A 21,261-nucleotide genomic window follows, 5' to 3' on the forward strand; every position below is an offset into this window, starting at 1 on the left:
TCAGGGATGTACGGTGTTGATCGCTTCAGAGTCAAAGATGGATTCCTCTTCCCTGAAGTCTGTGTCCCCCTGATGTGGACAGGGGGACGTCAGCTCAGTAGGGGTGCTCAAACTGTTAGCCCCCAACAGAGGTAAGTCAGGTTTGCGCGTTTGGTTGAACGACAGGTCGTTCACGGGGCGACAGAGGAGCAGGAAACGCTGAAAAGAAATTAGTTTATTATTTTGACAACCAGTGACGATATGTACATTATAGAATGTATACATGTGGTATGTATATACACCAATTATCAAGAGCACTGAGTGGCTATTGTCCAGTCCTTGTCTGCCTTGAGGGTTTAGGTGAAGTTCATGTGTAAAACCCTCTGACGTTGCTTAAGTTGTAAATCTTACTAGAGTTCGTCTGAGGAGCAGACGTAAAAATGTACTATGGACTTCCAGCTGGGACACCCCGTGACAAGTCACCACAGCCAGTTGACTCCAGACAATGCCATCTTGTCAAAAGTTGCTGCTTACCTGCCGAAGAGTCCCTTTGCCTTTGGCCATCTTGTAGACCATCCATAGGGGGATGAGGGAGAGTGAGATGGTGGCCAGGAACCAGCCGATAATGTTGGCCCACACAGGGTAGACGTACGTGTTGCTGAACTTGAGTGGGGAATGTTTGACTATGGAGAATATGAAGGTGCCCTGTGTCGTGCAAGTGAAAACAGATAAGTCATTGTACACATAGATCAACTTGACTGTTCAAGTAAACATCGAAATCTAGACTATCTGCCGTTTCTCTGGTTGTATAACTTTGTAGAGCTGGGAATGGGAAGTTTTGAATCAAGCGAGGAAAAAGGGCAAATGTTTACAGTATGCACTGTGGGCAATGCAAGTCTCTACAGGCCCTTATGGATGTGATAATGAATAAATTTAGCAGGCAATTTTATCTAAAGACATACAGGACTGAGGGAAAATGTACCTAGCCCATTGGGATAACTGGTGTGTGACCATGTTCAAAGGGTGAATGAGCCTGTTATTGTGGACATTAGTCAGGGATCAAAAAGATGAACAGAAATGACAATGAATGGATACTTACAACACACACTGTAGGAGTGATGTACAGCCAACAGTACTTCATCAAAGGCAAGGGTTTGTAGCCAATCATGTCGCTGATGTTGCCGTAGAAACGGTCAGCTCCTGCAGTACAACATCAATGGAAGTAGGACCCAGTTCATATCCAGTATTTTAAAGTCCATTATTTCATCATTCTATTTACGCTTTCCTAGAGTCGCTGACCGTAGACCCAGGCGATGCTGACAGACTGGCAGATGGAGAGCAGGAGCAGTGTGGGCCCACTGCACACGTGATGATCCACCAACTGAAGCAGGTACATGCCCCCCTGAGGTCAACGACAAACCAAAACAGGTTACTTACAAGACATTCTGTAGTCTCCCATCTACCCGAGCAAAACCGCCCTACAGCATTCAAACAGCCAGCAGTGGGTCAAAGTCTGCCTTTGAAATCACATGGATCAAATACTCCCCGGGACAGTATGGTGTGATATCAGATTAAGATCTAGCTGGTTCAGAGGGAGGGTGTGTGTGTGGTTCCCTACCTCCGTGACCAGGCTGAGGCCCAGGACGCAGCACACGGAGCAGATCAGCAGCAGCAGCAGCTCCCTCCTGAAGCCCCGCCGCAGCGTGCCGGGGAACAGGTCCACCACCGACGTCATCAGACACTCCAGACCCACAAACTAGACCGAGAGAGGGGTTGGAAACGCTTAGCACTGGGATGGGGGTGTTTTCCGGAACTGTGTACTGTGTTTACTAAGCCCCGGGGATGCAGAGCTGAGCGATAGATACCTGGCTGTCCAAACCCAGAAGAATGATCATGATGAAGAAACAAACAGACCATATCTGGGGCACGGGCATCATGGCCACAGCACGGGGATACACGATAAATGCTAGCCCAGGACCTGTGTACACACACACACGTCGAGTACAGTAACTTACAATTTGACAGTTTTGGGGAAATAGAGATAGACTGAAGGCATAAATAAAATCTCTGTCTGCCATGTGGAATGTCTAGATGATTTGACTGTTCCGTTCCTGAGATCATTAGACACAACACTTTTTTTCAACCCCGATAGGGGTTGAATGTGCCATATTTACGCCACACAATCAGCATGTGGCGTCAGACAGCAGAAAGGGAGGGGTCTGCACATGCTCACTACAACACAGTGATATCATTGTAAGAACATGTCCCACTAGTTGGAGTTTTGTACCCATCTAATCTAACGCACATGTTAAACGCACAGTTTAACCCTTGTTATCTTCGGGTCATTCTGACCCATCAGTCATTGTGACCCACTGTCGTATTGCGACAAATTTACAGCATACAAAAACAAAGTGAAGCATTTTCTTTTAACCGTTGGGTTGTCTCAGACCCCCCACATCGTAAAGGTTAAAATAAAATTATTTTTATATTGGGTAAACACAACGATGGTTCGTTATGAACCTTTGGGTCATGTGACCCGAAGGCAGCACAAGGGTTAACAAGTTTCACAGTGTTGGCAAAAACCTGCATGTCAAGGTCAATTCAGTTCCATTTTCGAAAACCACAGTAACAGACAGGTCTTCAAAGCTCAAGTCAACGACTGGGCAATTACTGATAATTAAATAAATAAAACTGGTGGTACAAAAAAAAAAATTACAAATGTTTGTAGGGTGGTTGCTGAAACTCACCCGACTCGGCCACCTCAGCGATTTCCACTCCCTGCTCATAAGTCATGAAGCCCAGCACAGAGAAAATGGCAAATCCAGAGATGATACTGGTGCCACTGTTCAGCAGGCACAAGTAAAAACAATCTCTGGAAGAACAAAATAGTGACTTTAGTCAGACTTTTGATTGCGTCTTTCACCACTTATCTTTTAGACCCTCACTGGAGTGCCCACACGGTTTCTTTTGGACTGTGGACTCACTTGTAGCAGTCGTTGTTGTAGTGGTTGTAGCTGCCCAGAGAGGTGAGAAAACCCAGACTGATGGCATAGGAGTAAAAAATCTGTGTGCCTGCGTCCATCCACACCTGAAACACCAAACACTGTTTGCACCATGGAGAGGTACACAACCACCTACTGTCCATAACATAAATTGTGAGCATGTGACATTACTTTGACTGCCAACATTTCCACTGATAAACGATTGAAAAAAATCTAGGTTTCATTTTATGTTCTACTCTAACGCCTGTGCCGTTAATATCCTTCCATGGACACTACAACCACCACAGTGACTGATTAGCTCAAACCAAAGCCGTATCCTCCATTTTCCATTTTTCCGGTAGGACCGGTGATTGAGATGTGCCCCCGGGCCTACCTGAGGGTCAGAGAGACGTGCAAAGTCGGGATAGAGATAGTAGACGATCCCGTTGATGGCTCCCGGCAGAGTGACTCCGCGCACCAGCAGAACGAGCAGCATGACGTACGGGAAGGTGGCTGTGAAGTAAGCAGCCTGCGGGGAAGAGAAACCAGGCGTCATCTACTGGAACTGGACCTGGTTCCCCGGCTTCTGGGCGCTACAAGACTAGATGAGCCTACTGGATGGACAGACATCTGATGGACTGAGACTTAGACATGACCCTTCAAGCAGGAATATCATTCATTTGCACTTGTACAGTTGCACATCGTTTTCTGCATGGGAACAATTTCTTACCTTTCCAGTGGACTTGATTCCTTTCCAGACACAGAAATAGCAGATGACCCAGGTGAGGAGAAGGCAGAGGGCCAACTCCCATCTGATGCTGCCCACCTCTTCCATGCCACTCGAGATCTTTAGGACTCTGCGCCTGTGCAGAAGTACCGACGGATTTGTGGAGAGACACGGGAAGGGCGTAAACGAGAGTTTAGTTAGGGTGCGGAGATCCTGTTTGGTTCACTACTTTAAGTGGGCTGGTTACTTACTGCCAAAACTCCATCACAGGCAGTGTTGCATTCAGCCGGGACACACTCACGTTGCTGCTGGGATCCATTTTGCTGAAGTCCATGCATGACTCTGAGACAAGTTCATTTGCCACAATTTCAAAACAGACACATCAACTGATCTACTTGACTAGAATCGCCAAACCTGAGTGACCTGAACAACAAGTTTATTTTGTACATCTGATTTTGCTAACCTTTTGTCATTTACATTTAGACCCAACAGAGCCAAAATGCCTCTGATATGACATAATTTAACTGTTGTATGGCTGACAGGATAAAGTCGCTCAACAAAACAACCCAACTCCTATTGCCAATTCCAAATCTCGGGTGTCTTGCCTGTGTTCCAGCTGTTTCCACAGCTAGCCCATGGCAGCTCAAAACTGAAGGAGGAGAACAGGTAGAAAAAAGCCCATGCCATGATGACAACGTAAGAAGTGGCGCTGAACGCTATGATCAGATGACTGGCGTAGCCCATACCTGAGGAGAACAGAGATCGTGAACACATGTTCTTGAATGCTCAGTAGTTCTGTACCTGAAGTCCAGGTACACTTGCATATCCTTACTAACAATACCAACGTTCCATTCTCTTTCACGCATCACCAAATGATAAGATCACTGTCGTTTAAGTAGCTCTGACTAAAGTAATGACCAAATACTACAAAATAAATTATAAAAAAAAATAGTTTTATTAGTTAGTTACCCTCGAATAGCGGACATATCTGCCTCCAACACGTGATTCCTCCCTGGCTGGTGTACTGGCCCAGCGCAGTCTCCAAAAAGAACAGAGGTATTCCGCAGGTCACCAAAAACAAGAGATATGGAATAAAGAATACACCTGTAAAGCAAGATGACATTTGCAAATGGGTCCAGCCATCGTTAAGTCGACATGACTTTCCTTTGACTGCGTCACTATCGTTTTTTCTCAATTGCATGTTAGTCAAATTATCGCGTGCGCGTAATGTTGACAAACTACTTTTCACACTCACCCCCGCCGTTTTTGTAACACAAGTATGGAAACCTCCACACGTTCCCAGGTCCGATGATTGCTCCCATTACCGTTAAAATAAACTCTGTTTTACTTCCCCAGTTACCCCGTTCCTCCAGCTCTTTGCGTTGCTTGATTGATCCATCAGGTAATTGCTTCAAGTTCACGCCGCTGCAGGTCATAATGACTGATGATCTGTCAGGTGCGCAAGTCTCCTTCGATGTGAAAGTATATTGAGCTTTGAAACTTTGGCGGTCTCGGAGACCTGTTAAGAACGAGGGAAGCTAAAGAAATTAGTATCGGAGGCACCACATTTCGATGACGTGGGGTTAATGTGTGTTTTTAGAGGGGGAGTCCTAAAACGTTGTTTTTATTTCGTGTATCTCCACCGTGACTCTTGTATGTTCAATCTTTTCTCACCAGACTGTCTTATGATTTGGAACAGTCTTTACGAATATCCTTTTGAGAAGAAAGCAGTATATAGACTAAAATAATGTTTGTTTTCTTTAGTTGGCATTCTTCCACGATCCATGCTTAAAGCAATCAGAAACCGGTTTATTGCCATAGTTTACAAGTACGAGGAATTTTCTTTGGTGGGTTGGGGCATATCAATAAACATAACTAGAGAGGACCTACTCATTTCTGGGGAAATTGTGAGGTGTGCTTGCGTCCGTTGCAGATGGGTGCGTTTTTTTTTTACTTCAAGTATTATTATATTTATATATACAAGTAATATAGATTAACAAGTACTATTTCCGTCATTTAAATAAGTATGCATACTTATTATTTATGAAGATTAGATAGATTAAAAAGTTTAAATTTGTTGCTGCTTATTTACACTTTAAAATAATAAGAGTGAAGTGTATAATGAAACAGTGTTCTCTTCTCATATATATATATATGGTATCAGTCATATTTCCCTGAGATTCTTCTCATACCCTGCAAGAGGGGATGGTGATAGTCTATGTGGCAGCTTCACATAGTTGAAAACGAAATTGGGCAATCCTCTGAAAAATGGTCCTAACCTATGTGACTTAAGTTTTTCCCTTCACATGATATTTTTTTGCTGAAAATATGCCTCCAAAAACGTAAATAAGCTTGAAATGTATTTTTGGAAAACTGGCTAATATAACAAGTTTACTGGAAGCGATACTTGACAGTAACAACATTCCTGGTCAGAAGACTTGGCGCTCATGTGACCGGCTATCCATGTTGTAAGTAAGGAAAAGCGCATTCAACTTCGTCAGCTTCTCTTATGCTCCCTCTGTGTCAGCCTCTCTCAATCCTGGTCATTTATCCTGGTCCCTGGGTCGACAGTAGCCCTGCAGGTATTTAGATGTTTATCTGCTCCAAATGACTGGGTTGTGAAAACAAAAGTTGGAAGCAAGATAGGTAGCCCCCTTTGTGCACCTTTCCCCACCTGTCACTGAGGTCAGTCACTGCTGCTGTTGCTAGCGAAACTTCACTAAGGGGATTGTGTTGAGGAAAGTAATCCATGCTGCTATTTCATGTGTTCTATGTTTTACTGATACATTCTCAAGAGTCAAAAGGTCTGAGGATGCCCCAGGGGGGGGGCATTCTAGGGCATTCAAAGATACATTCTCAAGAGAATGTATCTTTTCGTGAGAAGAGGAATGCAATAAGTCAGCGTACTGACAGGGGTGCACGTGGTGATATGATTTGCGGCAGAGAATGTGGAGGTCAAGGCCGCCACTCTCCTCCTCCAAGCCACTCTGTGGGTCTGGAGGAGGAGACAGAACCGTTTGACGGTGGAAGGTATCCCTTTGCTCGGAGAAGAATGTATCCTTTTGCACCTGGTCATCATCATTAGGCCTTTGGGTCTGCCCCCCTGGGATATCATCACACGTTTAGGTCTGTCCCCCTGGGCCATCCTCAGACCTTTTGACTGACCACAAACTCCTTCTGAAACCTAATAGGATGAGGACATCCCCTCCCTATCGTCTGGTGGCCAATCACCTGACAGACACCTCCCTCTCCGGAGGGGTACAAGACCTGTGTGCCCTGCGGAGCCCAGGCAGAACTCTCTCTAAGACTTCTGACAAGAATGTTCTCACAAGGGCCTTTGTCCTCTCTGCTGTACAAAGTGAGACTGGTAACAGTGACTGGTATCGCCGATCTAGATTGATACACCATTGTGTATTGTATCCATTGTTTGAGTTGCATTATTCCTTATAAGGCTTATCTTATTAAACTACAAAGAACTTGGTCTGGCATTTAACCTTGTGTTCTTCTCCACCCAAATTAGAACGCAACAATTGTTTGTTTTGTTTAATGTATATTTGAATCCATACAGTCGTAGATGATACGCAGAGTTTTTGTATAAGAGAGACTTGTCTCCGTATGAGCGACGCTAGTTCAGGCATGGCAATCGGGCAGCGCGCGTCATCCGCTCATTACCACACCTGTGTGAGCAGCACAAGCCCATTGGGCCACGTCCGATAAGACGGCATTGAAAGGCCGTGAGGATACGCGCACACTCACCCCGGTTGTTGTATGATCGGTGCTGCTGCCGCCCTCCACCATCCCCTTCTCCCCCATGCTGTCTGTATGTTCTATCCATCAGGGGGATGATATCTCTATTGCTCCCTACTTCATATGTCATGTATGTATGTGTCGCATCGAGGAGGCAGGGAGCGCTTCCCTTTGATCATCCACTCTGCCAAAGTCAAACCTATTTCCATGTCTTGGTATCAATATATGCTCAAATCTAACACGTGATTGTCTTGACTGAACTGAGGTCAAGAGGTCATGTGGTGAGGCGCCTTCCCAGTTCACATATAGATATGGGCCTCATATGTCCAGACGTACTGGAGACAGTGGGGAGAAAATATGTAGGAACAGGCTTCTATGAGTTACAATGTTGTCACATGTCGTCTTTCAAGTGTACAAACTTGCTGACCACATGCTGTGCCTTGTAAGGACACGTTCTGTGGAAACTATATTTGTACTTGTCTATTCATTGTATATAAGGCCATTTGTAACCCATGTGCTTCACTCATCAGACCACTCTATCCTGACTGGTTTCATGATCCGACGTCACTCTCATAAACAAAGTCAACTCTTAATTGTCGTGCATCTTTCCGGCCACTGACTGACATCATCCTATAAGTAAATATAGGCCTACGTTTCAACTAAATTTATATGGAAACGGATTATGAGGTCGATCGGATTAAATGAGCGAAACCGAGGCACAATTCTCCTCATCTGCCAATATTTCATTCACATTTGTGAATGTTTTATCAATGATGTATTCCAGAATGCACACTGTTGTGGAATCTTCTGTATCTATCACACCATCATCAAATAAAGGCTAGGGGTCAGAAAAGTTTGTCTTGGGTCTTTGATTCTTGCAGCAAGAAGGAGCCATCCCAAACAGAGTGATAAGCAGTCTAAGTGAGAGGGCTCAAGTGACCCTTCCTTTTCTACAGTGGGACAGAGAACAGATACACAGTGGAAAGCTGACACGTCGGTTGAACAGGAAGAGGAAGTCATACAGTTGAACAGAAACGGTCACGCAAAGAACTTTTTCCATCCCAACACAACCATTGTGCACGTCGAAAGTGATAACTGGAGCCTTTAATCATCAGGCCATCCACAAAGCAACTTCCAGTACATGACACAAATTATTAAACCTCTTAGAATGTATCCATGGGCTCAAGGAAATACCATACCTCAGAGCCTGAAGACATTGCCACTTTCAAAACAAATAAATATAGGGTTATTTTTAATGAACAAAGACACACTACAGTGTGAGGTACTACCCAACGCCACAACATCCAAATGTTACTGTTACTCAGTAGTCAGATAATCACATACTAACCATGATAAGCAATACGCCGCCAAATACATATATAAATAATGCTAGTGACATTTTTATCAAAAGACTACTGTTTATGCAGTTTCATATGCAGGTTAAGACAGTGTGCATAAGGAAAGGTTTTCCCACAGAAAGAGCAGAAGTAGGGTCTCTCTCCTGTGTGGATTCGCATGTGTTTCCTTAGTGTGCCGGAGCGCTGGAAGCTGGTGCCACACTCAGCGCAGGTGAAGGGCTTTTCTCCTGTGTGGATCTTCTGGTGCCATTTTAGCTCACCTCTGCTAATATACCATTTCCCACACTGGTCACAGCGATAAGGTCGCTGTCCTGAGTGGCGCTGCTGGTGTTTTGACAATTTCCATGAAGAGTTGAAACTGTATCCACACTTGTCACAAATGTAGGGTTTGGCGTCAGTCTTTGTGCTGTGAATTCTCAGGTGTGCTTGTAGTCTGTCATTATGATGGAAAGCTGCGCCACAATATTGGCAGCAGTAGGGCCTCTCTGGTCTGTGCGTTTTCAGGTGCACATTAAGGTGATTCTTATGGAAATAGCCTCTACCACAGATATGGCAAAAGTGCTCCTTTTCTCTGTGTCCATCTTGGATTTGTATGGGGTTCTTTTGGGACTTTGAAACAATGTCACCCCCTTCCTTTTCACAGCTTTCACTTGGTTTCGATGTTTGGGGGAGACTGTTAGGGGTTCCTGTATTTTCTTCATTTGAGAACTTAATGAGTTTGTATGTTAAAGTGTGACAAACCCGTGCTCCATTTCCAACTTCACAGTCTGTTAAGACTAAGACCTCAGCCCCTGTCTTATTCAGCTGTCGCGGTTCCTCAACAGTTTGATTTATAAAGTCCTTCAAGAAGTCATCAAAGCATTCAGATGGATCAGTTTTAAATGTAGTTATGTTAACTTCTCTAGCTAATTGCTTACCAAGGGGAAGCCTTTTAAGTTGTATATAACAACTGTTTTTCAAACAGTCTGAAACTAATTTAGACTTTAAATTAAAAGTCAATTTACTTGAGTCCAGAGATTTTTCAAAGTTTGAATCTAAATAGCTGCTTTCAGTGTGATAACCCACTGACCAGTCGATTTCAGCCTCGGTCTTGATTTCTTTGAAACTGAACATTGTTTACTTTTAATTCACCTTCATTAAATGCCACATCCATTTGTAATATCCATTACGTTCTAATCCTGGCATGCTTCCTCTTCATCAGGAAACTTGTTTCACAGGATCCACACGGTTGCTGCCAAGAGTTATGCTGCGGGTCCACTACAGCGAACCAAAGTTGGAAGGACGCATTATGGCGACCTTCGCCATGCTCCTGGTACGCCACCAGCTGTCCACAGCATTCTTTGAGACGCTTACCAGTCGCGAAAGTGTAGTCTAAGTTTAGGCATAGCAGCAGAATAAGAAAACTGTCCGAATTGGATACGGTAGCTGATATTTGTAACAAAACGTTAAATTATAGGCTACCTAACACCAGACATGTAGTGTTATTCTTAAATAACAAGCGTGAGTCAACTGTTATCTTCAAACGTGACTTTATTGTAAGCCTGGAACATTTGCCTCCCTCCAGCCTCTCACTACCGCTCCTGTGTCACCGTCATCTGACTCCCCCTATACACAACAACCATCTTACGGATTCCTATCCATTGGGTTCCTATTTATATCTACATCTAAATACACATGTCATTAGACTACATACATACAATAATACCTCAAGACAGCCTACATCTGCGTGTCTTCTGTTTTTTCTTGACGCGTGGTGACAACAAGTAAATGTTAATGCAATAGACTGGAGGCGCTGTTTCGCTTCCACCGTGAATTGCCATCTAAGGTCTCTCTCACTCTCGGTCAATCTCGGTCTCTCTGTCGTTCTCGGTCTCACCACCAGCTGTGCGCAATTTATTAAGCTTTCATTTAATTTGTTTGCATTAACTTTGCATTCTGATTTGCCAATTGTAAAACGCATTTGAATAATGTAGACATAAAGTAGACTACACAGTGGAGTATGTGAACAATGCAGCATGCGTAGCTTTCGCGTACATACAAAACTACAGTAGCTGTAATATAATAGATATAAAAGAATAATGCATAACAAAAGGGGCTTTTGGCCAATACTTAAAAAAGCCAGGATAGCTCTGAAAGTTATAGTAAAGGGGGAATGTAAAAAATAATAACCAACATGGGTTGTTCGTAATCTGTTCCTGTTGGATTTGAATTTTAACCAATGCCTTGTAAATCTATGATTTAGTAATACCAATGTGTTAATTTAATTAGGCGTACTTGATTTCAGAATCCTACGGGGCTACTATCTTTATCCAGTTCAAGTGATGTGAGATCAAATGTTTAAGGTGAGATCAAATGTTATACAGTAGCCCATCTAACACAACTGTTTAGAAAACGTAACCATGTAACAAAGCAGCTGTTGCCTTCTACAAACTGCAAACATGGCTATCACAGTAAGTAATAGTTTCAAGCAATGCATTTTTTTATTCTGAAGATAGCAGAGATACCGTTTTAATGACCTAGATGTGCTGAATTTAAATCGTTGCTAGATGTGCGAAAAAATCTGTACCCTGCAATGTGTGCTACAGCTTGATAAGTTACAGCAACAAGTTTGCAACGGGACCTCACAACCGGTTGAAGAACACTTATCAGGGCCCCAGCGCCAAAGGTGATGGCGAGAGATTCAGTGAGCTGATCTCATTCTCTTCACACGAGAAGGAGGGCGGGGTCTCACAGCATCGTCACTAGCTCTTCATTGTACGGCTGCTGATGCTGAGCCGTCGCTGAAAAAAAATATCCCAGGCCATGGATACGGTTTTAGGCTATAATACATCGTGCATATTAATTATACGGTAAGGAATATTTTTCCTCATCTTGTACACTCATCGATGGATTGCAATTTCAGATGTTACAAATGTAGCCTAACAAATAGCCTATGCTTTGGCCTTGAATGAATAAGGAATGGCAAACCCACTGCGCTGGCAGGTTAATCATTCTTTAGGCAAGGCAACGGATCGTCTTCTTTTGAGCTCAAGCGACTAATAAATACTTGAGTCGGATGAGTAGTTTTCATGTAGTCATTGAGATAATGGTGAATTGTATGTGCTCAATGGCCGTGTAGTTTTCGGTCGAAAGTACCAATGGCCTGCGCATTGAGGACGCACAGCATACTGTAACCCTCAAAGATGACGCGGAAATTGCTGTGGGTAGCCAAGGCATCTTTCTGCGAGAGCCATTTTAAACGTTCAACGATCAAATGCTTTATTCTAACACCCATCTTCTCGGTTTTGCAACCGATTTTCAGACACATGATGTCCAAGCGCATTTGTTGATAGCCAACATGCCGGAGGTAAAGCTGGTCGCACCGGTCCTATAGAGCGCTCATACAGTTATTGTCCTATTCACTGCATTTTGTTTCCTGACTTACAGCCTCGGTTTATAGTCAACGATAAAGATAGGCCAATTTCAACCTGACATTTATTAGATGTAGTCATAGCCCATGTAGTGTAACATATATCCCTAACATTGCTTTTTTAGTCTTCACAGGCGTCAGAAATATTTTGAGCATTAGAAAAATTTGATGACTGTGTCAATCATCCTTAGGCCAACTGTAGACCTGGAACAAGCTATGTTAGGGCCAAAAAGCTATGTTAGGGCTATCAACAGGGGAAGAAACTTCGATAGATTGGATTCATTTGGAGCCTTTAGTTTCTCTGCATTAGCTTCCATATGTTTCATTCTCTGTGCAATCAATAAGACAAACAGACAGCTTGAAAGTCTTGGCTATATGAAAAATGCAAATGCGAATTCTAAGTGAAGACTTTAAGTGTCTCAGTCATACTAAAGTGAGCATTTAAATGTCCGATCGAGCAACCAAAACTCATTTCTACTTAGCCTGTGTTATTACAGCTATAGTTAGAAACCATAAATATGTCCCTTTAAACTGATATTAGAGCTTTCTTTTGACCTTAGTCTGATGGATTTAGATTAATATTCTCTTATAACAGCTGCAATCCAACAGCTACCGCCAGACAACACAAATAATCACACTAGATGGACGTCATGTCATAGCAGATTTAGTTGGCGGGGGCATAGCTGGCACCAAACTGACCTTCATTAGAAATGTTTCAGAAAAAGATACATTTGTCATAGATATAACCTGGCTGGAGTAATATGGAGCACACAGAAAAATACTATCTGACATGTCTAGCTGTGGCATTAGGCATGCATTACATTCTCACACCAGAAAAAAATATGTATTGGAGAAAAAGATAATCCTGCTCAAAAATAAAACCAGAAAGTAGATTATGCCGTGTTTGTATGCGGGAGAAATTGTCATAAGTTATACTGTGTGTCATTTTTTGAATCTTGAGGCAATATTTGTATAGTAATGAGGTACTCATTCATCCCAGTGTCTTGCATGTGGTTGGAATACAGAACTCCTCAATCTCCTGTTTCCTTCTGTACTTGTTCTTAACAGAATGTAACTCTACAGTACTGTCACAGTAGTGTAAGAGGCTGGCACAGAAAATCCTTATTTACGGCTGTTGTATATGGCCGACTTAACATCGTCTGGGGAAGGTTGCAGCAACACGCAAATGTGATGTCTCAGTGGAAACCAAACTGGGTCATGGTGCCAGCAGGCCGTGTGGTAGAGGGCTCGTGTGCAGCGCACCATAGCAGTCCATCAGAGATGGTCAGTGGGCTATACCGGCCACTGAGACAAGCCTCTTAGCCAACAATGTCAGTTCCCAAATCCTTGCTGCTCAGTCGCCACAAAGAGACAGAGAGAAGAAGTACACAACAGTGAGTAGTACTCACTCAGTAGCCCCTCCTTCCTGTTGTTCTCCGACCCCTAATTACTGTATGTGCTGGAGGTTTTGAAAACCACGTCACATGCATGGAAGCTGCTCGGTCTTCGAGGACTAAGTTACAGTGGGCCTGCTTGCTATTCAGAAATATCATAAACCAATAAAGCTAATGCCTTCGCTTGCAGTAATGATGGGCTTATAAAATGAAAGAAAAACTTGATTATGCACTGGTGCACATTAACATCAAGTCAGGATGCCCACAAGTCCTGTGTACCGGACACCAGACAGATTCCTCATCCGATTGAGCTTACATAAAAGGAACTAGATGAGACACAGTGAGAGAGACAGACAGAGGGAGAGAGAGAGAGAGAGGGACTTCACCACCACCACCACCAGATAAGGAATGTCAATAACGATAGTCAGGTGACTTCTGCTGGGTGGGTGGACACCTAACTGCATTTAGCCCCGCCTCCGTTGTGTCCAGCCCGCCCCTCTGCAGCAAGGCTGGTTTCTGAGTTAATACAGCATTAGCGTCGTGTGGACAGCAGGGTCCAGATGTGTGTCTGCCTCTGTCTGGCTAGTGGCTAACATTAGCTGCCCATGTCTCATGTCACCACGTGCAAGGTTTACAAGTCATGTGTAATTGTGTATGATGTTTCAAGGACGTGGCCTTTTCGAGTAGACCTGATTGTAGTGCTAGTAGAAGGTCAAGAAGGGTAGGCCTAAATCTACTTGTTGAGTACAGGTACAAAATGATAGAAAAATTCCTCCCATTTATGAATTATACTCCTACTCTATGCCAGTTCCTATTTCATATCATAATAGCATCATAAGTTGGGGAACACTGCGGGCAATTTGCACAAATTGGATTCACCTCCAAACAACCTTAGGTAAATAAGTGTGGCAAAACAAAAAATGTTCTAGCTGAAGAAGTAACTATTGATCAGACTTGCTTAGGCTCCCGGATATATTGACCCTTTTATTCTTCCGTGACCAACCAGATCAAAAACAGTGCTTAGGCCTGATAATTAATTAGCTGTTGGTGTTGGTGGTACAACTTTGCACAGTTCAACATAACTATATTTAAGTCACTTGGGTTAGCTTCTTCAAATCACTAGTCACTAATCAGTGCTAGGCACTCAAATGCATGTGGGTAAACTGTACACTGAAAGAAAGGCAAGCATAATGATATAGGCTCGTCGTAGAGCGGGCCACTCAGGGATATTTATGGTTGGCCACGGCTGTGCCTATTCGTGATTCCTGTATGCTGCATGTAGGCTGTGAAAATGTCCTTATAGGCATGGTTACTGGATGCAGTTTCCTGTTAAACAGAGATTCTAGTACCAAAACGTCCCCTGTTTAAATATTAAGTCTGGGTACTGGATGGGCACTGGATGGACTACCTCTTTAAACCGAGGTGAATGCTCTGGTACCATAACTTCCCTTGTTTAAATATTAAGACCCTGGGGTCTCCGGGGTAGAAACACTGTGTGTGTGAGTGGGTAACTTCTATAGCCCCTCTATAGCTCTTACAGTAAATTGCAAGTCAAGCTGAAGTAGCTGTTTAGACCGCCCTGTGAAGACATCAAAGGCCAGAAGGGAAAACAATATCTCAGAGTCCATGTAGGACCAAAAAAAGCAAACCAGCCGAACAGTTCTGTATGTATCTAGGTGTCTTCTGGGACTGAAGATAAACTCTTCTCATAGCAATCCCTGGTTGGTGTGCTACTGTGATCCGAGTGTCCTTTGAGTGGATTGGACCATTTCTCCTTCCTTCCCTTTAAGGAGATTTTCTTCGCCAACTCTGCCATACATCATCCCTGCCCACTGCATGGGTTAATTTGGGTTTAGGAAGGGTGTCGAGATGAATTAGGAAGGTTTGTTAGCGTGTGGGGGGCGACTGGTAGGGTGCTAAATAGACAGTCGATAAGGTTATGTATCCTCTCTGGTCTCTGTTTCAAGTTCGCCATGCAAAATGGCTAAGCAGGTCACAAGCTTAAACGACCCTCCTGAGAGCTGCACACACTGAATCTGTCCTTTTCCATTTAACTGAATTTCTCGTTGGCCGTTAATGGAGGGATGCCCTTGAAGAAGCATTGATGTCAGCCACGTGATCTACTCTTAATAAGGATCGCATACGAGTAGTCTGAAATGCACTCTCAAAGCCAAATGTAATCATTAGAACAAATGTACAGTATGTATAGTCTAGCCTTAATAATCCATAGGATAACTGATTTGTTAGACTCAGAGCTACCTTTGTCAAGCCTTGCTGTTTACCACATAATCAAGCTTTGAAAGAGGCAACCTCAGGACCTTGGACAGGGAGACTGAGTAGTCCATAGCTGACTGACCATACTTCAAAGGCCTCTCCCTCCCTCCCTCCCTCCCTCCCTCCCTTTCCATCACCCTCTCTCTTTATCGCTCTTCCCCCCTCTCTACTTTCTATGTCTCTGCCCGTCTCCCTCAAACACATACCCACTCTGAAGAACAGTGCAATTTAGAGTGCCATCTCTTTAATCATCATGACGTCTCCCGGTCATGAGCATATGGATGGATCGACGCCTCCTTCCCAGTCATAGAACAGCCAGTGCTTTTCAAGCCCACTAACAGTGCGAACTCTTGGAATGTTCCAGTCTGTTTCTGTGCTGTCCTGTGAAGCCGCATCATTACATCCTTAGAGAGACAGGAAGTAGGTTCCTTCTCCAGTTGGCTCCAAGCGGGCAGTAGAATTGCTGCAGCGTACCGGCATGTTGCCGAGCGACGCTGGGCCATTCAGTCACTGGAACCCCTCGGGCACCTTCCCCACACTGCTTTGTCCAAGCCAATCATGTCAAGGCAGTGTGTCACATGTCACAAGTGTCTACTGTGGCGTTCTGCTCAGTAACCCATACATGTGACTTTTGCTGCTGCTGCTGCTACTACTACGGCAGTTATTTATATTTCCACTGTGTTACTGTAGGAATCCACACTTTTCTTATCCTGTAACTGAGACATTAGCTTTCATTTGCTGAAATGAAATACATATATGTATCGCCTAAACGGACAAACCAACGTAAATGTTGGAAGTGTGTATGGTGTATTTGTTTAAAGACATGTTTAATTTGAACAGTAAATGAGAAAGAAATATGCCTTTTTGGTTCTACGTTTCAATATTTCACCGAAATAGGACTGTGACAAGCTGTGACTGTGATAACACCTGTAAAACCATACTTTAACACCTGGTCTTTCTGCAACTCAGACTCTGAGCTGTCAACCTCTGGCAAGAACACTGCTTTCACACTCTCAATGGAGACTGACCCCTTTTCCGGGCAGTCACTGACCCTAACCGTGTTCTAAGATACCATGTCTAAAGATGTTTTTCTCTCTCTGTCTCTCCTATCCTCCAGATCTTGTGTTTATTAAGAGAATGAGGAAGAGGAAGAGCTGGAAACCTCGGAAGGGCCTCAGCACATTTCTGTGAAGTCTCAATGAGAGCATCGGAGGAAGGGCAGTAGCATTCAACCCAATGGCTAAGAAAGGGCGAACCAAGGGCGACAAGCCTGAAGCCCTCATCTCTGCCCTGCAGGCAGCCAACGAAGATCTCAGGTCCAAACTAACTGACATTCAAATAGAACTACATCAGGAGAAATGCAAGGTAAGCGCCTGGGGTAAACTGTAGGTCTTTGCTGCAGGGCTCATATGTAACATAAGCAGCTGCAAAACCCTCAGAACTGTGAACAGTCTGTGCATGTGTTGATGAAATCGTTTGAACACCCATCCTCGACTTTTGCGCCGTTCTGTGCGCGTAAAGCTTTACCAATATGTAATGAAGTGAAGCAGGATGTACTTTCACATTTACCTCGTCTGACAGTAACATGAGGACCTATAAACTTCCATTCCCATCCATCCACATTAAAACAGTGCTAACTGGTCACCGTCATCCAATGACTGTGTTCTAGTACTGCCTAAACCGTTTACATTGCCCTCGCTTTACCGTCACGAGGCTGGGGGGGAAAAAACAGCGCAACTATATGAAATAACCACAGGTTTCAATAACGACACGGCCGGTGATACAGGGTTAAGTGAAATGGTGACCACCGATGCAGTTGGGTTGTAGCCTTTAACCTGTGTGTGTGTGTGTCCCCAGGTGAGCAGACTGGAGCGGGAGAAGGTCCAGGAGGCCAAGCGCATCCGGGAGCAGGAGCAGCACCGGCACACGGCCGCGCTGACGGAGCAGCGGGCCAAGTGGCACGAGGAGAAGCAGAAAGACCTGCAGGCGCTGAGGGAGAACCTGGTGAGGCAGCACGAGCAGGAGCTGGCCCGCACCGCCAAGATCAGGGACGCCGAGAACCAGCGTCTGAAGGCGGCCATCAGCGCCATACGGGACGGAAGTGGGGAGAAGGTACGGCGGAGGGCTCGCCTGGAGAGGGGTCGGGGGGTCAGGGGTCGAAAGGCCTTTGACAACCTCCCGAGTAGGACCGAACTTAAGAAAAGTCTCTCAGAAAACAAGTTTAGCGCCCACCAAACGCCATCCTAAACCTCTCATCTCCCCCCCCCCTCCTTGTCTGCCCCGTGACCAAGGTGCGCACGGCGCTGACCCTCGAGGCCAAGGAGGACGCGCGGCGCTTCTTCGACCAGGAGCGCGTCAAGCTGCTGCAGGAGATCGCCGAGCTCAAGTCCACCAAGAAGCAGACGGACGAGGCGCTCAGCACCATGATCCAGGCCGACAAGATGAAGGCCGGGGACCTGCGCTCCGAGCACCAGCAGCACCAGGAGCAGATCTCCAAGATCAAGTGGGACTCGGAGAGGGACATCCGCAGACTGGTACGCACGCGTCTCACGCTCTACATTTTGTCATTTAGCAGACGCTCTTATCCAGAGCCACTTACAGTAAGTACAGGGACATTCCCCCGAGGCAAGTAAGGTGAAGTGCCTTGCCCAAGGACACAACGTCATTCACGGCCGGAATGGAACCGGCAACCTTCTGATTGGTGGCCCGATTCCCTAACCGCTCAGCCATCTGACCCCCCCTTTCCAGGCAACCGGCCGGTAGCTCACGAAGGAGCGCTGGTATGCATGTCTGTGTGTTTGCGGGGTCTGTATGTGAGTAGCATGCCGACGCTACCCCCTGCTCTGGCGACAATAATTGGTGAGGATGTTTGAGTGGTTTCTTCACCATGGTACATGTCCCCCTACGGTCTAAACCCACGCCTGTGCATGTAGACGTGTTCGGTTTATATTGACACTGAGGAGCTGTGGGAGGAACACACAGACAGAAAAATCCCTGTGCATATTTTACCATGGAAACCAGTGTGTCTGTGTGAGGTGCGAAGACATTTGAACCAAGATTTACCTCTTCGCTGTACCAGGCATACATGTGTCAAATACTATCGATGCTTATCATGGTGCCATGTTCTTCAGAAAAAGCCATTAGAATGAATCACATGTATGTCTCCATAACATGGTTGTGATAGCCTGTCTGTTCAACAGAGAAATTATAGCATTGATTCCTCCTTACATTAGCATGGCGCGTGTGACCATCAATGAATTAGTTGTTGAGCTTTATAAAGGGTGTTACATACTCACGACCATACTGATTACATGTCTTCTGTTCTGTCTCACTGACTCCCTCAATGTATTTATCAAAGAGTGTCTAAGCATGCATGTTTGTGCCATGTGTGTTTGGCTGCCATGCTGGCTTGCTGGCTTGCTGTCAGGCTGGCTGGCTTACTGTCAGGCTGGCTGGCTTGCTGTCAGGCTGGCTGGCTAGCTGTCAGGCTGGCTGGCTAGCTAGCTGGCTATCTGTCAGACTGGCCGGCTTGCATGACTTTTCTCCATTGTAACATTTTCATTCGGCGCTTCTCCACTCCACAGGTGGATGAGATCAAGTCTAAAGAGCGCACCATCTTCTCCCTGGAGAAGGAGCTGGAGTCGGCCACATGCTTCATGCAGAGGCTGCAACTGCAGAAGGACGCCCTGGACGAGCAGCTCTTCCTGGTGAAGGAGGCCGAGTGTGGCCTGGGAAGCCCCAAGAGGGAGATCCCTGGGCGGGCAGGGGATGGGGCCGAGCACTGTGGCAGCCCGGTAAGGATCCGGAAAAAGTGGTGGAGAGGCAAGGAGGAATAGATCAAGGAAGCAAACAGGGAGGGGTGAAGAAACTGAGAATGGGGGGAGAAATGGAGGGATGGAGATATATTCTAATGTGGGGGGGAAGGATAGACTGACCCTGTACGAGTTTTTGGACATTATTGTTGCTAGATAAAAAAAAAGCTCCTTCACCTCTGACAAGGAATGTGGTGGACATTTTTGCAGTAACTGTGTGACTGTATCTCCAACCAAATATTGCATAACACCAATGGTAAGTACTTTAACAACGATCTTTGTGATCCGTCTGTCAAAAGGCAGCTCACTAGTCGACGTGCCTCAGGATAGAGTGATACTAGACCCAAGACAGACACCTTTTATACAGGATAGTTATAACATTTGTCAATTCAATCAGTATATGTCGGTCACAAAGTCCTAACTAAGATCAAGTAATCAATAGTTTGGCTTCATCCTGACTCAGGATAAAGGTCACCCTTATGGTTTCGAAAACTAAGCAGTCTCCATTGTTCCTCACTGCGTTTATATTTATGTTGTCCAATTATGAGGACATCCTGGACTTTCTAATGACCTCACAAATGTGAACAACCTCAATAATAGCTGTGTAATTATTGTTAGTTACTAGAACAACAAGTTAACTATACACTTAAGTTAAGTAAACATTGTCCTTGATGGGAAAATGATTTATATTCTTTCCCTCTGTGATTATGTCACACTAACCTACCTACCTTCCGTTAGAAGATCATTTATCAGTCATAAGAGGAGACATATACCTGTGTTCTGTACCTCATGGAACACAAACTAACATTTTGGTCAAAACTGTTTTATAACAAACTGTCAAGTGAGAACTGCTTTGCCCACCAACCACATGTGCTATACACATTTGTGGTGTTAAACTTTCTTAAATACAGTATTGTAGACTTGTGTCAAGTCTAATATCTGTTATATTTGAAGCCTTGAAGAAAGTTACGTAGGAGAAGATAGTTACTTTATAGTAACTATTATTAGTAACTAGTTAACTTCTCTTCAAATATCCTTTATAAACCTAGTTATAAACACTCCAACTCAGATTTGTATTACTGTAGATTAAAATACGTAGCTTTTAAGTCATTGCATTTATGATAAGATTTGTTTTATTTTGTCTGCCAGCGGTTTTATGAGTGAAAAAATAAGGTGAACCTGATATTCTGACCACCACTAAGGCAGGCAACACTGTTGATGCTGCTCGCTGTCCAAGTCCTGTTTCTCTGTCAACTTTTCATGGAGGTTTAAATAGTGGGATGCTCTGGGAAAAAAAATCCAATCCACAGTCGTGAGAAATTGTCTGTTAATAATTAAATTAGTTATGGTTTATTCCTCGTGATTTGCATTTCTGAGATAGGGGCCCATGTCCATTTCGATTGTTGGTCAATTCTTTGGGTCTCAGTTTATTTCTTCATTCCACTTTACATGTTACCGACAGTACATTAATCACAGCAGGAATTAAGTTATTTTCGGCTTGACACAACATGTTAGGCAAGGTTGCATTCTGCTCACTTTCATAATGCAGTTTTGCCTGAAACTTAGCTAATGTGATTGTT

The 21,261-nt window shown here is 44.5% G+C and overlaps 2 protein-coding genes across 4 annotated transcripts in view; one reads left to right on the forward strand and one right to left on the reverse strand.

The window, feature by feature from the left end:
* LOC134040034 (sodium- and chloride-dependent GABA transporter 2-like) overlaps positions 1 to 21,261 on the reverse strand; it is a 21,829-nt gene continuing 568 nt past the window's right edge. The window contains exons 3-17 of the mRNA XM_062486259.1: positions 20,861 to 20,966; positions 4,943 to 5,206; positions 4,657 to 4,791; positions 4,293 to 4,433; positions 3,939 to 4,029; positions 3,691 to 3,823; positions 3,355 to 3,489; positions 2,964 to 3,067; positions 2,727 to 2,851; positions 1,845 to 1,957; positions 1,598 to 1,735; positions 1,279 to 1,381; positions 1,079 to 1,179; positions 514 to 684; positions 1 to 198 (exon numbers count right to left, since the gene is read on the reverse strand). Of these exons, the coding sequence (XP_062342243.1) occupies positions 1 to 198; positions 514 to 684; positions 1,079 to 1,179; positions 1,279 to 1,381; positions 1,598 to 1,735; positions 1,845 to 1,957; positions 2,727 to 2,851; positions 2,964 to 3,067; positions 3,355 to 3,489; positions 3,691 to 3,823; positions 3,939 to 4,029; positions 4,293 to 4,433; positions 4,657 to 4,791; positions 4,943 to 5,123 (1,869 nt within the window). The 5' untranslated portion in view covers positions 5,124 to 5,206; positions 20,861 to 20,966. The remainder of the gene's footprint in view (positions 199 to 513; positions 685 to 1,078; positions 1,180 to 1,278; positions 1,382 to 1,597; positions 1,736 to 1,844; positions 1,958 to 2,726; positions 2,852 to 2,963; positions 3,068 to 3,354; positions 3,490 to 3,690; positions 3,824 to 3,938; positions 4,030 to 4,292; positions 4,434 to 4,656; positions 4,792 to 4,942; positions 5,207 to 20,860; positions 20,967 to 21,261) is intronic.
* The window catches only part of jakmip2 (janus kinase and microtubule interacting protein 2), a 19,708-nt gene continuing 9,962 nt past the window's right edge, over positions 11,516 to 21,261 (forward strand). For all 3 annotated transcript variants that reach the window (XM_062485119.1, XM_062485121.1, XM_062485120.1), the window contains exons 1-5: positions 11,516 to 11,641; positions 16,987 to 17,234; positions 17,727 to 17,981; positions 18,161 to 18,403; positions 19,454 to 19,663. In XM_062485119.1, the coding sequence (XP_062341103.1) occupies positions 17,106 to 17,234; positions 17,727 to 17,981; positions 18,161 to 18,403; positions 19,454 to 19,663 (837 nt within the window). In that variant the 5' untranslated portion in view covers positions 11,516 to 11,641; positions 16,987 to 17,105. The remainder of the gene's footprint in view (positions 11,642 to 16,986; positions 17,235 to 17,726; positions 17,982 to 18,160; positions 18,404 to 19,453; positions 19,664 to 21,261) is intronic.

Source organism: Osmerus eperlanus, chromosome 19 (assembly GCF_963692335.1).
Source record: "Osmerus eperlanus chromosome 19, fOsmEpe2.1, whole genome shotgun sequence".
NCBI classification, from domain to species: domain Eukaryota; kingdom Metazoa; phylum Chordata; class Actinopteri; order Osmeriformes; family Osmeridae; genus Osmerus; species Osmerus eperlanus.